The sequence below is a fragment of the Pogona vitticeps genome, chromosome 14, assembly GCF_051106095.1.
Source record: "Pogona vitticeps strain Pit_001003342236 chromosome 14, PviZW2.1, whole genome shotgun sequence".
Taxonomy (NCBI): domain Eukaryota; kingdom Metazoa; phylum Chordata; class Lepidosauria; order Squamata; family Agamidae; genus Pogona; species Pogona vitticeps.
Window position 1 is genome coordinate 5567550 of NC_135796.1, and position 26634 is coordinate 5594183.

At 48.3% G+C, this 26634-nt stretch overlaps 2 protein-coding genes across 5 annotated transcripts in view; one reads left to right on the forward strand and one right to left on the reverse strand.

The window, feature by feature from the left end:
- CFAP73 (cilia and flagella associated protein 73) lies at window positions 1-15954 on the forward strand. 4 transcript variants are annotated; one of them, XM_072983717.2, is made up of 8 exons: window positions 1-185; window positions 1011-1116; window positions 2693-2797; window positions 4455-4655; window positions 5215-5442; window positions 5877-6035; window positions 6706-6843; window positions 7843-7926. In XM_072983717.2, the coding sequence occupies exons 1-7, from the start codon at window positions 127-129 to the stop codon at window positions 6823-6825; spliced, it is 978 nt and encodes a 325-aa protein (XP_072839818.2). In that variant the 5' UTR covers window positions 1-126; the 3' UTR covers window positions 6826-6843; window positions 7843-7926. The 4 variants fall into 4 exon arrangements, with proteins under 4 accessions (XP_072839818.2, XP_020662750.3, XP_072839819.2 ...); XM_020807091.3 differs by lacking the exon at window positions 7843-7926 and adding an exon at window positions 15782-15954 and having other exon boundaries at window positions 2-185; XM_072983718.2 differs by lacking the exon at window positions 7843-7926 and adding an exon at window positions 8381-8915 and having other exon boundaries at window positions 3-185.
- The window catches only part of DDX54 (DEAD-box helicase 54), a 27190-nt gene continuing 11489 nt past the window's right edge, over window positions 10934-26634 (reverse strand). Inside the window, exons 8-20 of the mRNA XM_072983716.2 lie at window positions 26326-26447; window positions 25468-25529; window positions 24752-24883; window positions 21894-22104; window positions 19344-19478; window positions 18192-18413; window positions 17916-17989; window positions 16935-17132; window positions 16316-16461; window positions 15949-16062; window positions 14563-14667; window positions 12328-12425; window positions 10934-11292 (exon numbers count right to left, since the gene is read on the reverse strand). Coding sequence (XP_072839817.2) covers window positions 11051-11292; window positions 12328-12425; window positions 14563-14667; window positions 15949-16062; window positions 16316-16461; window positions 16935-17132; window positions 17916-17989; window positions 18192-18413; window positions 19344-19478; window positions 21894-22104; window positions 24752-24883; window positions 25468-25529; window positions 26326-26447 — 1861 coding nt within the window. The 3' untranslated portion in view covers window positions 10934-11050. The remainder of the gene's footprint in view (window positions 11293-12327; window positions 12426-14562; window positions 14668-15948; window positions 16063-16315; window positions 16462-16934; window positions 17133-17915; window positions 17990-18191; window positions 18414-19343; window positions 19479-21893; window positions 22105-24751; window positions 24884-25467; window positions 25530-26325; window positions 26448-26634) is intronic.

Below are 26634 nucleotides of genomic sequence, written 5' to 3' on the forward strand. Positions count from 1 at the left end.
CCTCTCCCCAGCGCGCGTGGCCATGGCAACAGAACGTTGTGCTGGCCGTCTCCTTGACGACGGAGGGGAGGGGGGGCGGACGCTCTCCCGGGCTGCCGCTGGTCTGCGGGGCGAGCGGGACCCGCGATGGGCTCGGCTTTGGAGGCGAGGGTGCGCGCCGCGTTCCGGGACCGGCTGCAGCTGCTGTAAGAATTGGGGGCGGGGGACGGGGATGGGGAGTCTGGAAAAGTTCCCTCCTTGGACTGCAACTCCCAGAATCCCCCCCCCCAGCCCAGCTACGGAGGAGATAACATTTTGAGCAGTAGTGGGGGGGAATTGGATCATTGCAGTTTTGGACCTCCCTAGACCCTCCACACACCCCCAATGGGTCTGGGAGGTCTCGACCAAAGGGCTCCCTTTGCATCACACTTCGGCGATGCAAAAGAACAGAGGTGTGTGTGTGTGTGTAGGGATTAAATACACCTTTTGCATCACTTGGGTGATGCAGAAGGTAAGCAAGGGCAGGTGCAATTTCGCCGAAGCTAGTTTTGCGATGAGAGCCTTCGTCAGGCCGGGCATCCTCTGCGCGGAGGATGGTGCGGGAAGGAGATACGGCGATCGCTCCGAAAACCTTTTTTTGTTTTGTTTTGTTGTTTTTGGCCGAGGGCCGCTTCTCCTAAGCAACCGGTTGGAAGACACGCGGGCTGCAAAGCACCGGCCAGGGAGCGTCGCTTTCCGATGCCTCCCCGGGTGGCCGCCGGCTTCTCTCTCCCAACGAAAGGATGCCAGCCCGCCACCCGCCTCCACGCCTCGTTGGGTCTGCAAAGTTCCTTCTTGGAAGCACGCCGAACTGGTTGACCTTGAAGGTTCCAGAAGACTTACTTCTCTGTGCCTTCCTCTTGGAAAAAGAGAGAGAGAGGGAGGGAGAAGTATTAGGGATGGCATGCAAGCACGTAACTTTCTTCACACGACCAGTGCGCTGCTGTTGTGGAGTTTGATGCCTTGCTGATCACGTGTCCCATCTGTTTCAGGAAAATCCCGGGAAAGGAGGACGACTTTTTGCCCCCTGCTTGCCACCTTTTGGCGAAACGAAGGGAGCTGGCAGAGGTGGAGAGGGCTCTCTTGGCTAAGAAAGAGGTAATGGCAGGTGGAACTGAGAAATCGGAAAGGAAATTGGAGCTCAGACCCGGGAAGAAACATGGGAAAGAATGTTCGTCTCTCTAGATTCCAACCAAGTATACAAAGATGGAGATTGTGCAGGTGGCCTCTGGCCTTCTGCCTAATGTATTTATTTATTTATGTGCAATAGGACCCCCCTTCTCTGTGGGATCAATATCCGCTGACTCATTTACCTGCAGTCTAAAAATATTAAAAATATTAAAAGATAAATCCTAGATGCAGATATTACTAAAGATGAAATTAACAGAACTGGCCACTAGAGAAAGCCAAAACGCATGCAATATGTTTTTCAGCATCTGCAGGGGGCCGCTTGGACCCGATCCATCATGGACACGAGTCCCATTGTACTTATTTATTTCTCTTGTTTGTAGACCATTTTTCTCCCAATAAGGGGACCCTATGTGGCCCTTTCCATCTCAGAAAACAAATTCTGAGGGGAAAGAAAGATTGTTTTTGCTCCTCAAAGCTTTTGGAAGTAGCAGTTATCCTTAAAGCAAGGTGTACCTCACCTGGGAGCCTTGCTTCATTTTTAGATTCTGTTTTTGCAAAACAGGAAGTGGGCTTCTGGTCCGTTTGGAATTAAGCAGCCCATGAGCGTTCTAAGGGTAGCAAGGAATCACATGGCTTGCCTGTTGCTGCTCCGCAATAATCTGCTGAAGCTCCTAATGGGTCTTCCCATCTCTGGGACTCCAATTTGGACCTTATTCGTTGGACAGCGGATGCTGCGTCCCTTCCCTGCAACCCATTCCGAATAAAACAGGTCTGAAAGCAAGATAAATTACGCAACATTCTCGCCATCCACAAAGCAAGGGATCCTGTTAAGAAAGGTAGATACAGCGATGCCCCGCATGACAATGACCCTGCTAAACAACGAATCCGCAGGACAATAACTTTTTTGCGATCGCTATAGCGATAGCAAAATGATGTTTCCTATGGGGGATTTTTGTTTGATGACGATTAGGTCCGTGCTTTGCGAACCGTTTGTTTCCAGCTGATCGTCGGGTTCCTAAAATGGCTGCCCTGTGTTTTCCAGACCCATGCTTCACAGGGCAGCCATTTTAACAGCTGGTCGGCGCTCGGAAAATGGCTTCCCTATGGGCGATCTTCACTGGACAACGAGGTAATTTCCCCATTGGAACACATTAAATGGGTTTCAATGCATTCCAATGGGGAATTGTTTTCCACATGACGATGATTTCGCTTAATAGCGATTTCAGGGGAACGGATTATCGTCGTCATGCGGGCACCACTGTAGTCTGGCAGGTTTGAAGGGAAAACTAATAGCTGTTGGAAAGCTGACAGTCAAAAAAAAAGAAGAAAGAAAAGAAAAAAAGAAAAAAAAAGAGGGGGATCTCAATCTTGTGTCCTTGGATTGGAACAGCTGGACATCCACATCCTCTTCCTCCTGTCCAGCATCTACCATCTATCCCAGATTTGTCTACATAGGTTTTGTTTCCTCCCTCCCCACCCTACATGTCATTTGGTTGTTACCCTTTCCGAAAAGCATTGATCATCCTCTCTTGTCTCTTCCCAGGAGTTCCAGATGAAGATGGAAGAGCTGCAGGAGCGGCGACAGGAGTTGGAAAATAAAGAAGGGCAACTCAAAGAGGCCATCTTAAAGTTTGACAAGTTCTTGAAGGTCTGTAAGTCTTAAAAAAAGGAGGAATTTTGGAGGGTCGGCCAACCACCAGTGCGGAAAGCAGAGCGAACAGGGCTCGGGGAAACCTAGCTTGCACCTGTTTCCTGTCTTGGGTAGTCCTTTCTCCTTCCATAGGTTTCTAGCTACAGCAAATCTTTTCATTTTGGTGGTGTTTTGATTCACATTAATTTGTTTTGGGAATCCCTATCGCAGTCTTAAAACTGCAAAGCTGGAAAGGACCCTCTGGAGTTTAGGAATCGAACCCAGTCTCTGCCTCTGCAGCCAGATGCTTAAACCACTGGAGTTGTAAGTTTATGCAAGCCATATTGGAAAGGTCTGCAAAGCTAGGGTTAAAAATGGCCCAGAAGAGCACACGGTGTTGCTTCTTAGAGGGACCAACATCCGGTAATTGCTGCTCCTCGCCACAGTGCCTAATATTTAGAGGAAGGTTGCCACTAGCTTTGGAGGTTCTACTTAAATGTTATGACTCACAGCTTTCGACAAACTCTTCTCCATAGATGGTCTAACTTTTGTAAAAAGCCACCAATCTATTTGAGGCCATTGTCACATTTTATACTAAATAAAATCATTGCTTGATGATGCATAATGTGCATTATGTGTCATGGTTTGGAATCCCTCCCCCCCCCCGGTTCTGAATCTGTAGGCAGATAGTTTCACTGGGGAGTCACTAACTGTTAGATCAATTGATGATAGTCTTGTGATCAGTGGGGCAACTTGCAGCGTTGGACGGGCCACGCTCCATGTCTGAAATGTTTCTCACTCCTATGTTATTTGTTAGTCAAAAAGCCCCCCTTGCTCCCTCTGGTGGTCATATTTAGTAATTAGGCCAAATTGGGTGCTCTTCCTTCTCCCTCCTATGAACATTTTATTTATTTTCTCAAAAAGAAATGCAGATACAGAAGAGGGAAAGGGCAAAGAGAAAATTAAGGCTTAACAAAAAAATTTCCCTTTCCCCTTTTCCGCTAGTTTATCCATTTGCAACAATGGCCACCAGAAATATTTATAGTCATAAATTTTTCAGAGAGCATAGGCAATAGGATTATGGTGCCATATGAGCTACACCTCAGGGATTCAAAATGACTTCTAGTTTTGGGTGGGGGTGGGGGAACCAGCTGAGAGGTCCTAAAACTGAAATTGCTCTTTATGCCACCTCCTTATAGGACAGAAAGATACTTTTGGAGTGTGTGAGTTTGTTTGTTTGCTTGTTTGTTTGTTTGTTGTGTGTGTTGCTTAGGGGGCAAGGAGTGGTAGAGAATGGATTTGGGCTCCTGGGAAGTCAGAGTTTTATCACCCTTTTCTCTGCAGAGGGCAAAGGCTCTCAAAGCAGCTGACACACCAATTAAAAACAAAACAGGAAGACTGCTGGAATCAGACTTGCTGTCTGATGGGTCATAGCATAAAAGGAAAACACGATGGGAAGGGAGAAGGAAAACATTGCAAAACAGTGACTGGAGCACAAGTGCTTGAGGGTTGTGAGTTTGCGCAGGCTGACAGAATGCCTGTGATTGACCGCGTCTCGAATGGAGCAATGGTGTTGGGTAGTTCTTCACACAGAGAAGCTGCTCTTGATTCAACATGAACAGGGACGGGCCTGAAGGAATGGCCTTCTGCCCCAATCTGGTGCCTCCCTCCATAGGAGAATGATGCCAAACAGAAACGGGCCCTGCGCAAAGCCACCGAGGAGCAACAGCAAGCATCTCAGCGAGGGGCAGAAGCCGAGCGCCTCCGGCCGGAAATTGCTCGGCTGCAGAGGGAGAAGGAGAAGCTGCAGCGGCGTCTGGCAGCTCATAAAGCCTTCCCGGAATACCTACAGAAGGTTCTGGAAAAGTCAGAGCAGGTGAGAAGCAGGGAGGAAGGAAAGGCAGTCCGAGGGAAGAGGTTGGGGGAAACCCCTACACAGGGCTTTGGGTGGGATTCACGACGGACGTGGTGGCCAAGCGGTGCTGCAGGCGGTCTCCGCGGTTGAGTGTTTCTCACCGGAGATGGCGACTTGCATCGTGGGGCTTGCTCTCAAGTTGGACCTCCCTCCCGTTGAATTCTGATGCTTCTGCCATGTTTCCCCGAAAATAAGACAGGGTCTTATATCAATTTTTGCTCCAAAAAACGCATTAGGGCTTATTTTCAGGGGGTGTTTTATTTTACAGTCATGTCATCCTCTTCTAGTTGCTACACAAGGGTGGAGGGCAGGGTTTCACTTAACTAGGGCTTATTTTTGGGGTAGGGTTTCCGAAAAATCCTACTAGGGCTTCTTGTAAGAAATGGGCACCAACCTGGTTGTGTATCCCAGCGCTAATGGCTTCAGCTGCTCCCCTCTCCTGTCCCTCCAACGGGTTGCTTTTCCAGAATCTGCTCTGTTTTTGCCCTCATCTCTCTGTCTCCCACCTCCTTTCCCTGAGGCACAGTTTGGGGAAATCCCAGAGCTGATCGGTCGGTTCCAGACCCTGATGTCCACCCAGGCCAGCTTGGCCCAAAGGGAGCTGGTGGCCCGCGAAGCTGTGGAAGAGGAGCACGCCCGCCTGCAGCAGTACGTGGAGGAGAGCAGCAACCGGATCCTGCAGCAAAACAACCGGGTGGCCGAGCTGCAGTCGCAGCTGGACCAAATCCGGACCAGAGTCCTGGAAGGGGTAAGAAGGGGGTCGCCAGTGGGGCAGATGCCAGAGGGAGGGAGGAGCCGTTGGGGATGAGGTTCCCGACGAGGGGAACAGGCAGCGAGAGAAGCTGGATGGAAGTTGGGACAAAAGATTAGATCCTGTTTTAGAGCTTCATCAGGTGTGCCTTGTCTATCTGGTCCTCTGTTCCAGTCGTCCCCAACCTCTGGCCTCCAGATGTTCTTGGACTTCAGCTCCCAGAAATCCTGGCCAGCAGAGGTGGTGGTGCTGAAGGCTTCTGGGAGTTGTAGTCCAAGAACATCTGGAGGCCCAAGGTTGGGGAACCGCTGCTCTGTTCTGTTCCTGCAGTGTCGGAGGATGTTCTCCAGCATCAGGCACACCCAGGCGGCCCATAAGGAGCGAGCGGGGCCCCCTCCCCCTTACTCTTGGCTCTTCCCTCCCAATGACAGGAATCTAACTGGATCCGCATCCAGAACACAGCTGCTAACAAGACGCTGGAGCTTGGGCAGATCAAGCTGGCCGCCTTGAACCTCTTCCAGATGGTTGCCAAGCACAGGACGGTGCCGGCCGATGTTGCCCCGGATGACACAGCAGCCCAGCTTTATGTGGTGAGTACTCAATGGCACAAGAACAAGGCACCCAGGAGTTGCCCAGAGGTCGAGTCCATGTTCCTCAGGCCTGGTGGGCAGCTTCTAGAGTCCCAGGGCCATGGCACTCATAGGAAGCTGCCATCTTTAAATTTCAAGAATGCCCTGTGATAAGCTATACAGTGGTGCCTCGCTTAACGACGATAATCCGTTCCAGGAAAATCACCGTTAAGCGAAAACATTGTAAAGCGAAATTAAAAACCCCATTGAAACCCGTTCAATGCATTCCAGTGGGGTAAAAACTCACCGTCCAGCGAAGATCCTCCATATGGCAGCCATTTTCGCTGCCTGTATAGCAAGGAATCCGTCCCTAACCACAGCGGGGAGCCATTTTAAGCACCCGGCGGCCATTTTGAAAACCCGACGATCAGCTGTGTTTGATTGTCATAAAGCGAAAATCGGTTCCTGAAGCAGGGAACCGATCATCGCTAAGCGAAATTCCCCCAGTTTAGACCCTTGTTTTGCAATCGCAGTTGCGATCGCAAAAAGATCGTCGTAAAGGGGATTCGTCGTAATGCGGGGCAATTGTTAAGCGAGGCACCACTGTATACCACTTCTGGGCCATTGTGTGAGATCTCAAACGCAAGCTGAGACGCTGTGTTGCAGTGCCTGGATTCCTTAATTCCACCAGGTCCAGCAGTGCATTGTGGACTTGACTGATATCCTAGCTGACTTCCGCAAAGGGGAACCGACGTACATTCCACAACCAGAACGGACGTCTGCCTCTCAGTTGGAAACACAGCCCGCTTAGCCGCTTCCAGGAACCTGGGTGAGTTTAACCTGTCCCTTTCCTTCACATTGAGGGGGTGGGGGTGGAGCAAAAGGGAGAGGAAGTATCTGGTTTCATTAAATCATAGAATAATTGAGTGGGAAGGGGGCCCCTATGACCATTGAGTCCTAACCCCGTGCTCAGTGCAGGAATCAAAATCAAAACAGATCTGAGAGATGGTTCTCCAGTTTTCTCTTGAATGGCTCCAGGGTTGGAGGGCTCACCACCTCCTGAATTCATGGGTCCCACTGTTGTACCACTTTAACAGTTAAGAAGTTTTTTTCCTGATATTCATCTGAAATCTTTCTGTCACTTGAGCCCCTTCTTGATACAATGATTAGATTCTTGATATAAGGAAAATTCACTTCTTCTGCGTTTGAGCTTTGGACATGTTTTAAAAAGACCACAAAGTTTCCAGCCTTTATAAGTTGCAAATATACTACAATATATATCTGGATGATTTTTCTATTGAGACCTTAAAAGCTCGACAGATGGCTGGAAAGGATTTCCAGCCGTTTAGAGAACGGGCAGATCTCCAGATATTTTTGACCTCCAATTCCCCTCTGGTCAGCGTGACATTGAGATCTCAATGCCACAGGTTTGGGCAGGAAATGAGGGGCTTCAGCATGACAGCTCCTTCTCCTTAAGACTAGCAGAGGGTGTCATATTAGATTATGCAAAATAAGGGAAGGTGCATCATTTTTCTTTTTTACTGGAGAATTTGAATTTCCTGGCTATTGATTCTAAAGCTCTGGTTATTACCTGCAGCAGAGTAAAACAGTCCTATCTGTGCACCGTCTGTGGCTGTCTAGAGCATCCCTTTTTCCCGCTGGCAGCACAATATGGTGCAGCAAAATCTGGCCCATTTCCTGGTGTTTTGAATTGTAGGCACAGAAACACAATATCTCCCATTTATAAGAACTGAATTTCCTGGGTTTTTGAAATGGAAGTTTAAGTCGACATACCTCAATTTCCCTGCACTAATTCTCCATACAGGAGATCTTTTGGAATCCGACCGCCAGCCATTCTCATGACATGCCTAAGCCAGTGTAGACGTCACTGTTCCAGTAATGCATACATGCTAACAATTCCAGCTCATTCTAGGAGTGTTCTGTTTGGAACTTTGTCCTGGCAGGAGATGCAAAAAATGCATCAGACTACCCATATGGAAGGTGTTCAGCTTCCTCTCCTGCTGTGCACAAATGGTCCAGGACTCACTGCAGTACAGGAGTGTACTCAGGACACAGGCTCTATAGACCTGGATCTTCGTATATGCCATCAGCTTCTTCTTAAGCCATACTCTCTTTGTGAGTCTAGAGAACATGGTAGCTGCTTTGCCAATGTGTTTATTCAGCTCAACATCCAGAGAGAGGGTGTCAGAGACTGTTGAGCCAAGGTACACGAAATCATGAACAACCTCCAGTTCTTGCATGGAGATGGTAATAGAGGGAGGTGAGTCCACACCCTGGCCCATGACTTGTGTTTTCTTCAGGCTGATTGTTAATAATGCTAGTCCCTGTGATCATCTCTGTTTTAGGACCTGTGAAGAACATCTGTTCCAACAGTCACAAAGACCTTAATGCTCCCTTATCCATCATGAGCTCATGGTCTGGCCCCAACTGTATCCATCCAGCCTTCTTGGGAGATATCAGTGGCTTTTGGGAACCTTTTCACATCCCTTCCAAAGTCCGTTCTGCCCTGGCTAATCTCACACAACGTGCCTTCAAGTTTAGAACTTTCCCCATGAGTCTTTTGAGAAGCAAAGCAAGACTTTTATATCCAGACTTGTTTTAGAGCTACAGATGGGTCTAGCTCACTGCTTTTCAACCTAGAGGTCTGTAGAGCTGAGTTTTGGACTAGAATTCCCAGGCAGACATGTAGTCCAACCCCCCAGATCTACACACCTCTGTTCGCAATCCTTCTGCCCCCCCCATAACCCTTATGTCCTCTGTCTTCAAACCTGCCTCTGCCAAGAATATTATTTGAAATTTGAAATACTGCAATTAGAAACCACACATGAAAATCCTTCCCAGTAGGTCTGGCATTGATCCAACCAGCCCAAAACATGAGGGAGGGCAGAAAGAGACATAAGGGTGAAGGCAGGAACATGGCACTTGCTTCTTTGTTTAACCCACTAACTGCTCGGGGTGACATCTGTTTGGGGATTGGAAGAAGCAAAGGCATAGATGGGTGGGTGTTAACTCCCCTCACTTAATCCAGCAACAAAAAGTAAAAATAAAAATCTAGCAGTAACATTGGAGTTGGGCTGGGTGAGTTTTGGCACGGGGGGGGGGGGGCGGAGACAGTGGATAACAAACTCTAGACCACAGAGTAAGTGAGAGGCAAAGTTAATTACGTATGTTACTCTGTAATATATGTAATAAGCTATGCATTTTTTAAAAAGCATCAAACAGTTCTCATTTCCCAAATACAACGATTATAAAACTCATAGAATCATAGAGTGGGGAAGGGGCATGTAAGGGCATCAAGTCCAACCTTGTGCTCAAGGCGGGAATCCACGTCAAAGCAGATCTGCAGATGGTGGTCCCGTTCTCTCTCGAATGCCCCCGGAGTTGGAGCACTCACCACCTCCCGGGGAAATCGGTGCCATTGCCATACTGCTCTAACAGTTAAGAGGTTTTCCTCATATTCCTTAGAATCATGAGGCTGAAAGGGGCCTCGAAGGCCATCCAGTCCAACCCCCTGCTCAAGGCAGGAATCCAAATCAAGGCAGGTCAGGCAGGATGGTTGAATTTCCTCTTGAATGTTGGAGCGCTCACCTGCTCTAGAGGTCACTGGTTCCATTGTTGTACTGCTCTAACAGCTGAGAAGTTTTTCCTCAAATTCAGCTTAAATCTGGCTTTCTGTAGCCTGGTCCCATTATTACATGTCCTACACTCTGGGAGGATGGAGAACAGATCCTGTCCCTCCTCTGTAGGATTACCTTTCAAGTACGTATCTGAAAACTGCTCTCAGATCTCCCTTCAGTCTTCTTTTCTCAAGGCTAAACATGTCCCATTCCTTCAAATACAAATAGGTTTATTGCAGTCATATGACCCATATGTTCCTTCAGTCTTTCCACCTACGGCTTGGATATTTTTAAAGCTATGCACACATTTCACAGAATCTACGATGAAGGGAGGCTCACTGGTTGGAAGCTTCCTTTCTATCACCCTCTTTTTATGAATTTTGCCCTCTTCAGCTCCCAAACATAAAAACCCTGGAACTTCCACAGGACGTTTGGAACTTCAAGTTTTAGAACTTCCACGTTCTGGTGTTGCTTATGTTTTTTAGTATTGGGATTCATTTGATCCTTTTAGTATTGTATACTCGCGGTTAGCTTAAATACTGTCTTTTAATTCCTGTAAGCCGCTTTGGGTCTTTTAAGGAAAAAGACAGGATAAAAATGTTTTAAATAAATAAATAAAACTTCCTGGCTTTACTGCAGTATTTTGTTGGAAGCCCCATTTGTTATATGATTTGTCTACAGAGGCCAATAGAACAGAAATACATTGTCTTGCTTTGTTGTGTGTTGTCATGTCACTTCTCACCGATGGCAACCTGAAGAGCATTTCCAAGGGATTTAAGATGGTTCATTGTCACCCCACTTCCTGTACATTTCCACAGCTAAACTAGGATTCGAATGGAGGTCTTCCTGACACTCCTACTCCCAACGCCATGCTTCCTCTCAGCATTGAAGGGAGCCAGCGACGTGCTCATTTAAACAGGCAGACCCTAAATCAGCCTTCCGTCCTATCTCATGGCTGAGAAATACTTCTGCGGCAAGGTGTCCCCTCTGGTAATGTGTGAAAGCAGAAACCCAAGAATTCTGAATGAGGAACAGAGGCAAGGATGAGGTCAGAAGATAACAGGAAAAAAAATGGAATGTCCCCCTTAGAAATTGGTTAACCGTTTCGCCCAGGCCTCAAAGGCGATGACAAGGAATTGGGCCTTTTTGGTGGTAGCCCCCAATCCCTGGAATGAGTTATTAATGGAGACTGGCCAGACTTCTTCGCTCCTTATGCTTAAGAAATGGGTGAAAGCCAAATTATTCAAAGCTCCCTCCAACAACTGATTCTCCCAGAGGCGGTTATCTTGAATGCAAGGGTTAGAAAATGTTTTATTCTTTCCCTCCAAACCCAGAGTTTGCATAGACCATTAGCAGACAGGCGGGTCCTGGAGACGGGCAGCCACGGCGAGTCCCCGCCTACATCCTCTTCTTCATTTTGCCTTTCTTGACGGTTCCCCGCCCGAAGGCCGACTGGCGCAGCTCCTGGAGACGTTGCCGGCCGCGGCCCTTGAGCCGTTTCAGCCCTCCGCTCTGCAGGAAGCGCTGCTTGGCCCTCTTCTTCCTCTCCTTGAAGATCTGCTGCTTGGTCTTCAGCTCGGAGCGGACTCTGCCCAGCTGGGGTCCGCGGGCGCCTTTCGCGGATGGCCCTGGGGGGTTACCTGGAGCCACAACAAAACCTGGAGTTAGCCAAAATGCCGGATTTCTGCTGGATTGGTTTTATATTTGAGACAGCACTTTATTCCCCGAAGCAAGCGGGACCACCTTTAGGGTCAACTCCTACAACACCCCCATCCTAGGGGATTCTGGGGCTTGTAGTCTGGCTCCAGGCAATAAGGCTACAAGTTTATAATTCCCTCCCACCCTAGGCTCAAGGTCTCAGGTGTTTGCCCATCTCTCTGCACATAAAAGCAATGTCCAAAAAACACACACAACAGTCAAAGGAGGTGCGCAGACTTGTGTTTTTTTGGAATGCTCAGAGTTTTGGGAGTTGTAGTCCAACACCACCAATGCAGCACACCTTGTGGATCCATTCTTCACAAGGATGCTGCGGGTGGGTAGGTAAAGGTCAGCTGTCCAGACATTACTGGACTGCAACTCCTAGACCCCACTGCCTAGGATGAGGAACGATGGGAACTGTAGTTCAGCAACATCTGGAAGGCTACACTTGGTTTGCCTCAGTATTAAACTGGAAGTGGGAATACCGCTCACACACACCTGAAATGCGCTTTGTGTTTGGCCCTCCAGATGCTGCTGGACGGCAATGCCCCCCCCAAGCCTTCATCTAGCACAGACAGTCATGGCAGATGGTGGCAGAGTGGTAGATCACTGGCAGACCCCCCCCCCCCCAAGAGGATGGTACTTTGCCCAAATCTAATTTTCTTGCAAATCCAACAACAGTTCCAGCCCCCTGGGAGGATGCTAAACCAGCCAAGCCTGGCCTACCTCACAGAGCTGTGGTCAGGACAAAACGAGGAGGGAGAACTACGTCCGCTGCCTTACGTTAGTCGCAGAAAAGGTGGGATGTGAATGTAATTAGTGTGATTGCCACCGTTCATTCCAACAGGCAAATTCTGAAACACTCAAAGACTCTGCTAGTGGATCCACCCCACTGCCTTTTTCCTGGATACTGGGAACAGCTCTTCCGAGGATCAGAGGGAGGGATGGACGGCTGCCCGAGGGTCTCCTGCACTTACCTCTGCCTCGCCTTTTCTTCCCCACGCTCAGCTCCCCTTCGGTCTCCAAATCAGAGTCCTGCTCGTCGATCCGGTTCCGTTTTTTCCATTTCTCGTAGCTGGAACAAGTGTGGTCAGGAAACCCAATGCCCTAAAATGCCACTGATGATGGCCCGCTACCTCCCTGCCAGGACACCCTTCCCTCTCCCCACCCCTTTGCTGAAAACTACACATGCCCGGGGGGAGGGGGCTGCCTCTTACTCTTGAGGGTCCCAAAATGAGTAATTCTCCCTTTTTAAACTTTTTTTTTTTTTGCTGGAAATAATTTCTCAGTGGGATATTTTGGGGGGAGCCAAGGTCCCTCTAAAAAAAGGGGGGGAGAGACTAGATTAGAGGTCACAAGTGGTCCAGGGTCGACAGGATTTCAAACACTGACGTAACTTAAGGTCCCTGCTTGATGCTGGAAAAACAGAAGGAGGGGACCCCGAAACGGCTTGAAGGTCTGTGGACAAGGAAGTCATTAATTCCAAGGTCCGTAGCTCTCACTCAAATATTTCAGAGGGCTCAGTCCTACTCTATCCTGCTGTAGCATCATTGGGATCTTGTCCTGCAATCTGAAACCGCAGAGCCCATTTCTATTTTCTACAGCTGAACACTATCTACCCTGTTTCCCCAAAAATAAGACCTAACCTGAAAATAAGCCCTTGTATGATTTTTCAGGATGCTCGTCATCCAAGCCCTACCCCCAAAATAAGCCCCAGTTAAGTGAAACCCCCGCCCTCCACCCTTGTTCAGCAACCAGAAGATGATGACAGGACTGTAAAATAAAACATCCCTTGAAAATAAACCCACATGCCTTTTTTGGAGCAAAAATTAATATAAGACTTGGTCTTATTTTTGGGGACCACCTTTGTCTTTCTGAGGCAAAGCGTCCCCACCTCCTTCTTTCCCTCCATCTCAGAAACAACAGGGAAATCCAGACCTAGCAGCTTTCCCTTCTTCATCATGCATCCTTCCCTCTTCCTTTATCACTTCTCTTTAACCGACATTGCCAATACTCATCCTTCAGAGACACTGCTCACCTTTACGTGTTTGAGGATCTCCACTCCTTTTTGACTCTCTCACCCACCTTGAAGCAGGGACCTCCCTTCTGGGGCATCATCCAAGCGCCCAATCACCCACCTGTTTTGTGTCCTGTGAGTTGGGTGTGGCTAACCCCCCCGGGTGACTTTTCCCCCCCAGATCCTGTCCCATAAGTCAGAAACGATTTGAAGGAACAGCATTATTACCACGAATGTTTTCCTTCTTCTGTCTCAAATTAACTAGGTGTGAGTAGATGCATACTGGCTTCGGCTGGATCCGGTTGAGCTCATTCCATTCAAATGCTAGAACACTGAAATGTTAATAGTGTTTAAAAAGTAGACGGTCCATTGCTTCGCATCAACTATGAATTCTAGCCCCAGTGCAAACCAGAAGTAGGAATGGAAACTCTTCCACTGTAATTTGGCCAGGGAAAGAAGGAAAGGACACAGCCTCCGACTTGCATCACGGATGATGGTGGCCATGAGCACACCCCACTGCCCTTCCCGCATCCTCCTGAAGACTAGATGGGGGAAACTAACCATGCAATTCCAAAGCACATTCATGCTCTATAAAGTTTCTTGGTCCTTTAACTCTGCTTTGATAAATAATAGCCGAATCATAGGCAACCACAGCTCCAGTGACTCAGTGATGGTGTGCGTCACATGGATCTTGAAAACAACTATGGAGGACAACACTGTCACTCAGGAGAGTGAACCAGTGTGACATTTCTGCACGGATTCCCTAAATAATTGCTGGGTAGCATCACACAAAAAAGGGACGGGGTGGCGCTGGGGGTTAAACTGCAGAAGCCTGTGCTGCAAGGTCAGAAGACCAGCCGTCAAAAGATCAAATCCACACAACAGAGTGAGTGCCCATCACTTGTCCCAGCTCCTAACAACCTAGCCATTTGAAAGCATGTAAATGTGAGTAAATAAATAGGTACCACCTCGGTGGGAAGGTCACGGCGTTCCGTGTCTAGTCGCACTGGCCACATGACCACAGAAATGGTCTATGGACAAACGCTGGCTCTACGGCTTGGAAACGGGAGGTGACTACCGCACCCTAGAGTCAGACACGACTGGACTCAATGTCAAGGGGAACCTTTACCTTTACCTTAGCATCACACACCACTCCCTCTCCCCTTCCCATGACCAACAAGAACTGAAAGGATACAGGTTGCTTTTATAGGAGCTACTGATGTAGGCGCCGCTCTCTGTGCGAATCTTCTTCTTGTCTTCTTGGCCCGTCTGGCCCACAAACCGCTTCTTTTTCCGGTCCCTGGAGTGTGAAGAAAGATGAGTGGGGACGGAGAGAAGAGCAGACCACCGTGAATCTGGGTAAACAGCTGAGTAAACGGTATCTTTTTAGGGAGGTATCCCCGTTATCCAAATCTGAGGTGCCCTGTTGCTTTTAAAGGTGTTTTAAATACTGGTTTTAATTAACATTTTAAATATAATACTTGGATTCTTTTAAAATATTTCTACACATTGTTTTTCACATTTAAGGATTGTCCTTTTAATTATGTAAACTGCCTTGGCTCCTTTTAGGGAGAAAAGTGGGAAATGAATGAATGAATGAATGAAAATGAATGAATGAATTGAATGAATGAAGGAATGCAGAGAGATGCTCTGAAGAAAGATCTTCCCAAGTCCTCTAGATGTGTTGGACCACAATGTCCATCTCCCATCCACATCTCCACCAGCTGGAGGGTGGAGGGTGAGTATTCTGGTCCTATGTATCTCAACTGCGTAGACAGCCAAGTTGTATGGTAGCTGAGACCAGCAGCTTTCCCAATGAACTACAGTGGTGCCTCGCATAGCGAGGTTAATCCATTCTGGATTAACCCTCGCTATGTGCAAACATCGCTGAAAGGATCAAGAAAACCCAAATGGGCCGAAAACTCACCGTTCAGCGATGTTTTCCTATGGCCGGCAGCCATTTTCGCGCCCTCCCCTCGCTTACCGAGGGCGTGAAAACGCTGCACGCGGCCATTTCGAGGCTTCCGGCGGCCATTTTGGAGCCGCCGAACAGCTGATTCGCGGGTCGCAAAGCGAAGGTTGGTAAGCGAAACGCTTACCGACCTTTGCTATGCAAGTTTCGCCCATTGGGGCCATCGCTTTGCGATTGCAGTTGTGATCGGAAAAAAACCCCTCGCTATGCAGATTCGTCGTTCTACGATGCGCTCGTTAAGCGAGGCACCACTGTACAATTCCTTGAGTTGTTCGGGTTTTTTACCTACTAAGGCCTAGCTGCCAAACAATTTGAAAAAATGCAAAGAAAGACTGAGTTTCTATGCAGAGGTGTAGCTGCCCTGGGTTCCCATGAGAAAGAACAGGGTATAAATTAAAAAACCATAATCTTCTGTTAAGAATATTCTTCTTTACTTCCAAAGGTGTTCTGAACGGATGCATGTTGAGAACTTGGAAAACTTACTCGGCTGGATGGACACCAGTCCCAAGAAGTAACGTTCCTGAGGTCTTCCCCCCCCCACCACCACCACAGTGGGAAAAACAAAGCAAAAGCAAAACAGGACAAACGAGCTTTCCGACGGGCACTCACCATTTCAGGAGCTGTTTGTTCTTGTTCATGCTCTGATTCTCATCGCCCATCAGATCAAGGACGGCTCCCGAGGCTTGCTGCTCAAAAGCGCTGCCTTCCCCACCGATGCAGAGTCTGGATTTTGGGGGGAACGGGACAGGAATTGAGAAGGCAGGAAGCTGCCCTGTCCTACCATTAGCCTACATGACCCAGCTGAGCCTACGCAGTCCTGCAACAGCCTCGGGACTTCCCTGTACGTTGCCTCCAGAACCTTTTTGCATCTGCACAGACCAGGACATGAAACTGCCCTGTCACTGCTCTGCACGGTCCCTTCCTTCAAGTTCCCCTCTGCTCAGTTTAAGGACCGAATACGCCTGCCCTCACATACCCCCGCTCGGAGTCAAAATCCTTGGGCCGGTAGGGGATGTAGAAATCTTTGTCCTGCTCCACTGAGACCTTCCTCCTCTTCTTGCCAGCGTTTTCCCCTGCTGGGGCTTGTTTCCGTTTCCCTCCTACGATGCTGGAGAAGACATCCTAGGGGCAGAGAAGTTGAGGCAGGTGAGAGAACTCAGGAATGAAGAGTTCATCGGCCTCTTCAGATAAAGCCATTCCTCGGGTGGTTTGCTCTTGGAAACACACAGCCATGTCCCCCAAGATGGTTGCCATGAGCACCACAACACTTCTTTTCTTTTTACTTTGCTGGGCTGCATTCCAGGAGTCGCTGGGAGGAGAGTCACTGGCAGGAGAACCGCACATCCCCTCATTATTAAAAAAACACCAGGAGGAAACTCAGATTCCCAACCATCTAAAAAGGGGGATGCTGACTGCCCTCTATAGCCTTTTGATCCCCATCACGACCAACAGAGGATCGTAAGTTATGCAAAGCAAGCTCGTGCAAATTTCTTTTGACTTCCATAATCAACAGACTGCAGGACGCAGCTTTTCTGATTGCAGACTACTTTTATCGAAACCACAGAATGCATGCAAGATGCTGTCGTGAGCTGTACCTGAATATGCTCTTCCGCCTCCACCTCTTCCGTAGCAGCAGGCAGTGCAGCCGGGATTGGGGCCTTGGCGGCCGCCAAGGACAATTTTTCCTGCTGCTTCCTTTGGTGTCGGTCAATTAACACCCGGTCGCGAAGACGTTTGGCTCGCATGACGTCGCTGGCCAAAGTCTTGTTGGTGGCATTGATTTCAAAGATGGTCTAATATGAAAACAACAACACGCGAGCAACGCTTGTAACAGAAAGCCTGAGTTTGCTCTTCTAACTGGTGCCTTGTAGAGAATAAAACAGCAGCTCTGTCGTCTAGCTGGGTCCATCGTCAGCATAAAGCAGCTGCTGGGGGTCCAGCACTCTTGACATGGATCACAAATGATCTCTCTCCTTAGTCCACCTTAAAGACTTAGTTTAACGTGGCACCAGTGGCCAGTTTTAAATGGAATCATTGTAACCTTCAAAGTCACAGCCCCCAAAAGTTTTCAGACAAGCAACAACTGTGCTGATCCCTATCAATTCTCCAGTTCTAGCGCTTTTCATGCTGATGTCTTGCAAAGCTAATAGCTCTTGATTAAATATTTAAATCAGCCAGCACCCAAATCTTCTGCATTACTACAAAGATAGCTCACAACAATGTATTTTTTGGGGGAAGATTTTTGGATTTTCTGAAGTGCAAATTCTACTTTCTGGCACCTTGCATATACCCGAATGTGATACACCTGGGAGTAAGGTCTCAACTGGGAGGCCCTGAGGCACAGCTAGGCCTAATTCTACCTAAGCTTCCTGTTCAGAAAGGAATCTCCCAGCTAGCACTGGGCCAGAGCCAGGCCTAGCTAATCCTCAAAGCCTTCAGGGACATCCCACGCAGCCATTCGCAAGGTGCCTGTAAACAAGACAGAGTTCCCAGAATGGAGAATTATGGTCTCTGTAGTTCAGAAAATGTAAAGCCCCATCTCTACTAAGTAATACATTATTAATGACGACACTCACGGCTTTGGAACGGTATGTTTTAATACTGTCCACGAACTTCAGCCGCTCCATCTCCTCATCCTCGAAGCGCAAACCTAACAAGACGCGTGGAGTGCAAGGGGAATGAAAGGAGAAACAAAATGAAAAGAGAGAAAGAAAAGGCAGAGGTTGCTAATGTGAGGAACTGGTTAGCTCCCAAGAGCGAGAAAACCCGGGTTCACCCACCCCTGCTTCACATCTCCATCATCCTTACCCTGTCCACAACCCATCAACCCTGGCAAAAAAAATTGCACTCACTGAACAAAGGGTGGATGCCCAGCTGGGTGAAGTCCATCTCCTTGACCCTCTTGATGGACTCGGGGGATGGCCCCGGACGGGATTTCTGGTACTGCTTCTGGGCATTTTCGGAGATGCGGCGCAGGTTCTGCAGCTCCTCCGAGCGCTCGTGGTCCGTCTGCAGGAGGCTCTCCTCGTCGTCAAGGACGCTCTGGGGCACGCGGCCGAAGACGCCGTCTGTGTCTGAGACAGCAGGAGAGCAGTGGGGCGGGTGAGGCCCGTCGTGCGTTTGTCCTTCGTTGGGTTTACAGGGGACTCGAGGAAGCCCGCCGTAGTAACAAACAAGAAGAACAAAGTCATACAAGGCAAGAGAGCAAAGGATGAATGCTCATGTACTGGGGACGGGTGGTTTTAGACTCCCCAATCACATTCCTGTGGCTGAATCTGTGCAAAATGAGACCTCAAATGGACAAGGCAGGCATTTGGCAGCACGATCGTTCACACAATCCTAACCGTTTCTCAAATGGCAGCCACTCATCAACAGTTTGAAACATACACACAGACACACGAAGAACAGGAAGGACCAAAGAAAATGCTCCAGCAAATCTGTTCTTTTTTTTTTTTCCTGTTGGGAGTCCTGTTTCTGTCTAAGCCCATGTAACCTAGTGGGACAAAATTAGTGTTGGGCTCACGCTGGTTTTCAGCGAACCATGAGGCAATTCTATCTGCTGGTACCACCTGAGGGGGAAAAAACAGACATTTCCTCAGGGGAAATAGAAATTTCTTTAGGAGAAATAGAAATTTCCTTAGAGGGAATAATCCTCCACAAACTGGAATTCTCACTAGGGTTAAAAACAAACAAACAACAAAAAACCACTGCTCAGTTCCTTGTTTTTACTGCCTGCATGTTAAGACTGACAGAAAAGCAGATGTTTCAAAACTATTTCAAGACACATTTCTATTGAAGACACTCGTACAGCTCCCAAACTGGTCACAAACCCATTCCTCAGAAAGAAGCCCAGCCCCTCATCGTCAGCCATGACAAGTCACATGATAATTGCACACACCAACAAGATTCCAGCCTTCCAATTTTTGTCACTGGTAAGTTGCTCCTGCAACGCACTTGAGGGGATGAGATTTTGCTGCTATCGCTCCAGAAGACGGACGCCTTACCTGTGGGCTTTTCATGGAGACTGGCGAGAATGAGAGGACGGCCCAGGAACAGATGCAAGTCAAAAAGATAAGGGGTCTCATCTGGTGCAACAAGGGAGTAAGCGGTACCACTCCTCCCGGCCCGAGCCACTCTGCCTGGATCGCAAGAGGAAAGAAACGTCAAAACGTCAGAAGGATTTACACAGATTATTTAAGCTTCTCTCTCCACCTGGGGTGCAGAAAAGTTACAATACAGTGGTGCCTTGCTAGACGATGATAATCCGTTCCACTGAAATCGCTGTCTAGCGAAATCATTGTCTAGCGAAAAGCAAATCGTCGTCTAGTGAAAATGGGTTTGTGCAGCAGAGACCAAACATTGTCCAGTGAAATTCCCCCATAGGAATCACTGTTTTGTGAATCGCTATAGCGATCGCAAAAAGTCAATGTCTAGCGAAAAAACTGTCATGCGGGGTAACTGTCTAGTGAGGCACCACTGTAATGGGAAAAATGAATGGCATCAATCCCCACACAGAATGGGGAAAGGATCCCAACAAAATATGATGAAATCTCCAGCTTTTGAAACAAACTGTGTAAAAAAATATGATTGATCTCTGTTGGGGGTTGGACGCCAATCGTCCACCTAGGCACTTCCGAGATAACCATATATTATGCGCTATCAAGGCAGAATGGGCATGTAATGGCTCTCATGTGGCTTTCAAGGGAAGTGAGATGTTTAAGGAGTGCTTTTACCTGTTCCATCCACCACCCTAGTGAGTTTCCATGGTGGAGCAGAGATTTGAACCCAGGTCTCTGAAATCCTAGCCTATCACTCTCTCCATAACACGACATTGGGCACAACAAGGCTGGAAATACTTAAATAATAAACTCAGACGTGGCCAGATATTTTTAGCTCCGATTCTGAGTTTTGGGTGATGGGGAGCTGTGGTTCCCCCATGTGAAAACACTAATGTTCTGGAGGTCACAAAGCGCTGAAAAACCTTCTGTATGGTTCAAACTTTCTGTTCTGAACAGCTTTAAACCTTGACTGCGGGGTGTCCTTTGCTCATTCTTGCTTTCAAACAAGACACGCGCAACTTGTGCTAAAAGGGAAACTGCCCTTTCCCCAGTGATGGAACAGGTGAGCCCGAGAGAGCACGCCCATGTTTTGCCGACACCTGCTACAAGCAGTGTTCTATAAAGATCTCAATGAAACAGAATCTAATGACTCAGGCGGTGGTCACACCTATGAAATGTCACCCTGTTTTCTCACCTCCTTTACTCCCCGAGTAGTTGACTGCTGCAGGCATGTGACCTACAGTACATCCTGGGGTGTGTGTTTTGATACAATTCTGATTTAATGTAACGTTTCCCTAAATTCGATGTGATATGACTACACTTCAGTACTGGATATATTTCTCTCTAGGCTATTTATGTTTCTGGGGGCCCTTTTCTCCTTAAAAAAATCAGTTACATTGATGTTTTGGCAGCATTTCCTTGATGGGTAAGAGTTTCTCTGCTACGCCTGTGCCTCTTGCAGCAGAGAAACTCGTGGTCAGGCTTTGTTCTCATAGCAGCTCTAGCACGAATTCCCCAAGAGGAAAACACGAAAGGGGTCAAGAGAAGGAGCACCACTGGGTAGAAGGAGCTGCAAATAAGAGAAGCACAGAGGCTGAATGACACACATTCTCCATCGACACACCATTCCCTAATTTTTTTTAATTAAAGGGACAGATGAGCAAAACAATATTAGTGGTGGCCTGCCAGAAAAAGTGTCAGTACAGCTGTGCACACAGGATACTACTGTAAAACTGTTGCATGATAAACTCCTGAACAAAAAAAGTAGGAGCCTCATGGTGAGTGGGAGGGATTTTATGTGGAGGAAGACCAAAGGATTTGTAGTGGCCGTGCATCATCTGACCACACAAACAAACACATACACAACGAATCAATGAGGAAGAACTGGGAAACATTTTGCTGGTGTGTCCATGGCCTCAGTCACTGATCGAAGGATCCAATAAAACAGACAGAGCATAGATAAATTCTAAGGAAACCAGCTAGGCCCTTCCTCGCCTGCTCATTGATCGTTCCACTTCAGAGACAGGCCAAATCCAGACCTCCAGATAGTGCCGGACTGCAATTCCCATGAGCCCTAGCCAGCATAACCACTGGCGAGGAATGCTGGGAAATGCAGTCCTGCAACTTCTGAAATGGGGGTGGTGGTCTTTGCCTATTTTTTGTCTGACTGGAAGCATCCATGTCTGAACTGAGGACCTTACCCATTTCATGCATACAAACTCCTGCTTCAGCTTATAAAAAGTAAATTATTAAAATATTATTTGAAGAGCAGTCAAATCATAGTTTGACAACAATACTACTGAAACCTCTTTTTAAATATCATGACAAGACCTTCAGATTTCAATCTAAAGGAGTCTCTAAAGAACACTGCTTTAAGGGGTTGCTCTTCTGTCTACCGAAGTCCTTAGAACCAGAGCAGATGATGGTGGTCCAAAGACCAACCAAGGGACCGGAGGTGGGAAAAGCAGCAGAAGAAACCTGACCTCAAAAACTCACCCACGCGGTGGAGGAAGAGCTTCGGCTTGGCAGGAAAGCTGTAGTTGATGACGTTATCCAACAAGGGGATGTCGATACCACGGGCGGCCAAGTCGGTGACGATCAGGACCGAGCTCTTCCCGTGCGTAAACTTGCTGATGTTGATCTTGCGAGCCGTCTGGTCCAGGGAACTGTAGACGTGGGTGCAGTTCACGCCCTGTGCTAGCAACAGCTGCGGACACATCCAGGAACGGAGTGGGCCCAATGTTAGCAAGCTCAGGGAAAGCCGGTTACAGCTTGCATTTCTCACCTAGGAGCTTAGGAAAGTTACTTTTCTAAACCAGTCCCCAAGGATTCTGAGAGCTGTGGTCAAAAATTAGTTTTTTCCTGGCTTTCTCCTAACCTCCGGCAGAGACATCAGAGGACTGTGTCACAAAACCACCTTTTTAACTCCTGCGCTTTTAAAAGGTACTAGGTTTCTTTCCAAAGCAGACCTTTCAACATCACAGTAATCAAAATTTATGCACCAACCACCAATGCTGAAGAGGGTGAAGTTGACCAATTCTATGAAAAGTTACAAGATGTTCTTGTCATTCTAGGCCACTGGAATGCTAAAGTAGGGAGTCAAGAGATAAAAGGAACAACAGGCAAGTTTGGCCTTGGAGTTCAGAATGAAGCAGGGCAAAGGCTAATAAGAGTTTTGTCAAGAGAACAAGCTGGTCCTCACAAACACTCTTTTCCAACAACACAAGAGACAACTCTACACATGGAAATCACCAGATGGACAATATCGAAATCAGAGTGATTATGTTCTCTGCAGCCAAAGATGGAGAAGCTCTATACAGTCAGCAAAAACAAGACCTGGAGCTGACTGCGGCTCTGATCATCAGCTTCCGATAGCAAAATTCAAGCTTAAACTGAAGAGAGTAGGAAAAACCACTGGGCCACTCAGGTATAATCTAAACCAAGTCCCTTATGAATACACAGTGGAAGTAAAGAACAGATTTAAGGAACTAGACTTGGTGGACAGAATCCCTGAAGAACTTTGGATAGAGGCTCGTAACATTGTCCAGGAGGCAGCCTTAGAAATAGCAGAGAACAGAAGGGAAACAAAATGCAGGGGAAATAGGGAAAGTTACAGAGAATTGAATGCAGACTTCCAAAGAATAGCAAGGAGAGACAAGTGGGTGTTCTTAAATGAACAATGCAAAGAAATAGAGGAAAAGAACAGAAAGGGAAAAAAACCAAAAATCTGTTCAAGAAAATTGGAGATGTTAAAGGAACCTTTTGGACAAAGATGGACATGATAAAGGACAAAAATGGGAGGGACCTCACAGAAGCAGAAGATGAATGTGAAGCAGAAGAAGCAGACTGGATGAATCCCCAGCCAGAATTAAGATTGCCAGAAGAAATATCAACAACCTCAGATATGCAGATGGTACCACTCTGATGGCAGAAACTGAGGAGGAATTAAAGAACCTCTTAATGAGGGTGAAAGAGAGCACAAAAATGGTCTGAAGGTCAAGATCATGGCCACTGGACCCATCACCTCTTGGCAAACAGAAGGGGAAGATAGGGAGTCAGTGACAGATTTTACTTTTTTGGGCCCCATGATCACTGCAGATGGTGGCAGCAGCTCTGAAATTAAAAGACGCCTGCTTCTTGGGAGGAAAGCAAACCTAGACAGCATCTTAAAAAGCAGAGACATCAACTTGCTGACAAAGGTCTGCATAGCCAAAGCTATGGTTTTTCCTGTAGCGATGTATGGAAGTGAGAGCTGGACCATGAAGATTGACCACCAAAGAATTGATGCTTTTGAAATGTGGTGCTGGAGGAGACTCTTGAGAGTCCCCTGGACTGCAAGGAGAACAAACCTATCAATTCTAAAGGAAATCAACCCTGAGTGCTCACTGGAAGGACAGATCCTGAAACTGAGGTTCCAATGCTTTGGCCGTCTCATGAAAAGAGAAGACTCCCTGGAAAAGACCTTGATGTTGGGAAAGAGTGAAGGCCAGAGGAGAAGGGGACGACAGAGGACGAGATGGTTGGACAGGGTTATTGAAGCTACCAGAATGAATTTGACCCAACTCCGGGAGGCAGTGGAAGACAGGAGGGTCTGGTGTGCTCTGGTCCATGGGATCACAAAGAGTTAGACACGACTTAACAACTACACAACAAGGTTTCTTTAGAAACCTTAAATCTTGTACAATTCAACTGCAAAATAAATAAATAAATAAAAATACATATGTAAGTACGTACGTACCTACATACATGCTAAAGACTATGGCTGCTAGTCCCAATTAGAATGTACTCACTAAATCACTGGGACTTCCTATGTCAACCCTAAATCTTGTTGACTCAATGGATTTACTCTGCTGGGACTAACAACTGGATTAGACATGGGGGTATTTGTACACGAATCCCCCCCACAGGTGGAGATAACGATGGTCCAGCCCCCCAACTCACTGTCCGCTGCTACCATGGGCTCCGCGCTCCCTTCCTATCACTCCAGAGCTTGTGTACGATTAGCCACTCCTGGCAGAAGGTCTTTGCCAGGTCGAAGAATGGCTGGCCAACCGAGCGCTCTGGAGCGACAGGAAAGGCGCATGGAGCCTGCAGCAGCAGCGGAAGGGCGAGTGGATGGTCCCCCCCAGGGAGCTGGACCCTTGTTATCTGCACCTGTAGGGGGATATTTGTATACGAATACCCTCACCTCTAAAGGGGATCTAGCCATAAAGGCTTTAAGGGAAAATAAGGGCTGAACTAGAAGGGATCCGAAGCGAGGCTGCACCACCCCAGTGCTCCCGGTGAGAAGGGCTCCCGCTCATCTCCTGGACCGCCCCACCCGTCGGAAGATCGATCTGGGAACTTTCACACACCTCTTTCAGGTACTCTGTGTGATGTTTGGTGGCTACAAACACGATCGTCTGCTCCTGGGGCCTGACCACCGTCCTCAGCAGATACAGCAGGAGAGCCGGCTTGTCATCCGGACGCACATGATAGAAGGAAAGCTGCCGGAGGAAGAGGGAGATTATAAGTGTTGCTTATTAGTGTAAGGATGTGCCACGTGGGCCCCCTCCCCTGGATGTTTTTGGGCTGTGATTTCCATTATCCCTCACTGGCAACAATCCTGGCTAGGCTGAGGGGAGTCATCAGGAAACACCTCTGGAGGGGCACACGATGCCTCTCTGGATTTAGCAATTCCTGCACAAGTTAGGGGTCTGCCTTTGCCTGGAAGGACTTCGCCGCACCTCATGGAAACTTGTACTCCCAAGGCCATGTTGGACGACAGTCGCCATTAGCCTGCAGTTTGGGAAGCATTTGACTGCTTGGGGGCTGTGGAATCTTTGCGCACCCACCACGACCCATTTTCAGGGGTCACCCTGGAGCCCCCCCAAATGTCTTCAAGGTCACCATTTCTCCAGTCCCCTGGCACAGTGCTCAGGTCTTCTGGTTTTCACACACAGTTACTGATTCCTTCCCCAAGGCTGAATTTTTTAAACAACAACAACTCCACTTAGTTATGGGACTGGTCCTCAGCACCATCCCCCTAACCCCAAACCAGCTCTTCCAAAGGGTTGCAGGCTTCCCTCACCTTGAGCTGCTCACTCAGCTTGGACTCCACATCCAGACGGATCAACACGGGCTCCGTAAGCCCTGGGGAAGGGGAGAGGTGGGGTGGGGTTGGGGGCAGAAAAGGATAAGCGCATATCCTATTTTAAGATGAAATAAGAGAATACAAAAGAGAACAGAGCAGCAGCATTTGCAAGAGACAAGCGCCTACCCCCTTGCACCAGCTTGTCCTTTCGGCTCCACTGCCTTTCAGGACATAAAGCTCTGAGGACATATGAATGGGGTCCTTTTCCTGGAGAGACACCCTATCTGTGGAACTCCCTGCCCCAGGATGTCAATTGACAAGCACTTTTTCAAGAACAACCTTTCAGCTCTGCCTTTTAGGGCAGCATGAAGGCAAGAGTATTCGGCTGGGACGTGGAAAGTCCATGTTTAAGGCTAAATCAGGCACAGCCCTCACCGTCTGGCATTTGGTCTGCCTGAGACCTTTAGCTGCAACTCCCACAAACCCACCAGCACTTGCTGCGTAGGGCAGGGCTTCTGGGCAATGAAATCCAAGCTACCTGGGCAGCTAAAGGTTCCCATCCTGGCACGCCAGCCCAGCGTTGCCCATAACCTTTGTGCTAAGCTCCACTCCTCCTCCTCCTCCTCCTCCTCCTCCTCCAAGGCTTTCTGGGCCGGACAGAGCAGACAAGCTTTCCAGGAGGCTAAAGAGCCAGTATCGGGGTGCGTACAGGCGGAGAAAAGCAGCAGGGTTAGCATCACGCCACAGAACAGCATCCTATCTGTGGAAGGGTCACGGAGGACATCCCACCCACTCCCGAAAGGGGCGGCCTTGAGGGGGCTTCCATTCTGCACCCAACGCCCGCTCCTTCCTCACCTGCTCGGGCAAATTCCACAAGGAGCTTGGGCAAAGTGGCCGAGAAGAGCAGCGTCTGGCGGTTCTCGGGCAGCCTGGCGAGGATCTCTTTCAGCTGCTCGGCAAAGCCCATCTCGAAAAGCCTGGCAGGGAAGCACAAAACAGGGGGGGGGTGAGATGAGCCACGGACAGAGGCAGGAAAGGAAACCACCCACAAATCCAGGATCTCGTCCTGAAGTGTGCAAAGCACCTAGAAGCCAAGTCAGATCTCCAATTGGCGGGGGGGGGGGGTGATCAGGTTCAGGCGTCTTTCCCAGTTCCCTAGGCCTC

Coding starts and splice junctions, on each gene's coding strand:
- CFAP73 (XM_072983717.2), top strand. CDS start 127: ATGGGCTCGGCTTTGGAGGCGAGGGTGCGCGCCGCGTTCCGGGACCGG. Junction 1,117..2,692: donor CTCTCTTGGCTAAGAAAGAG/GTAATGGCAGGT, acceptor GTCTCTTCCCAG/GAGTTCCAGATGAAGATGGA. Junction 2,798..4,454: donor AGTTTGACAAGTTCTTGAAG/GTCTGTAAGTCT, acceptor CTCCCTCCATAG/GAGAATGATGCCAAACAGAA.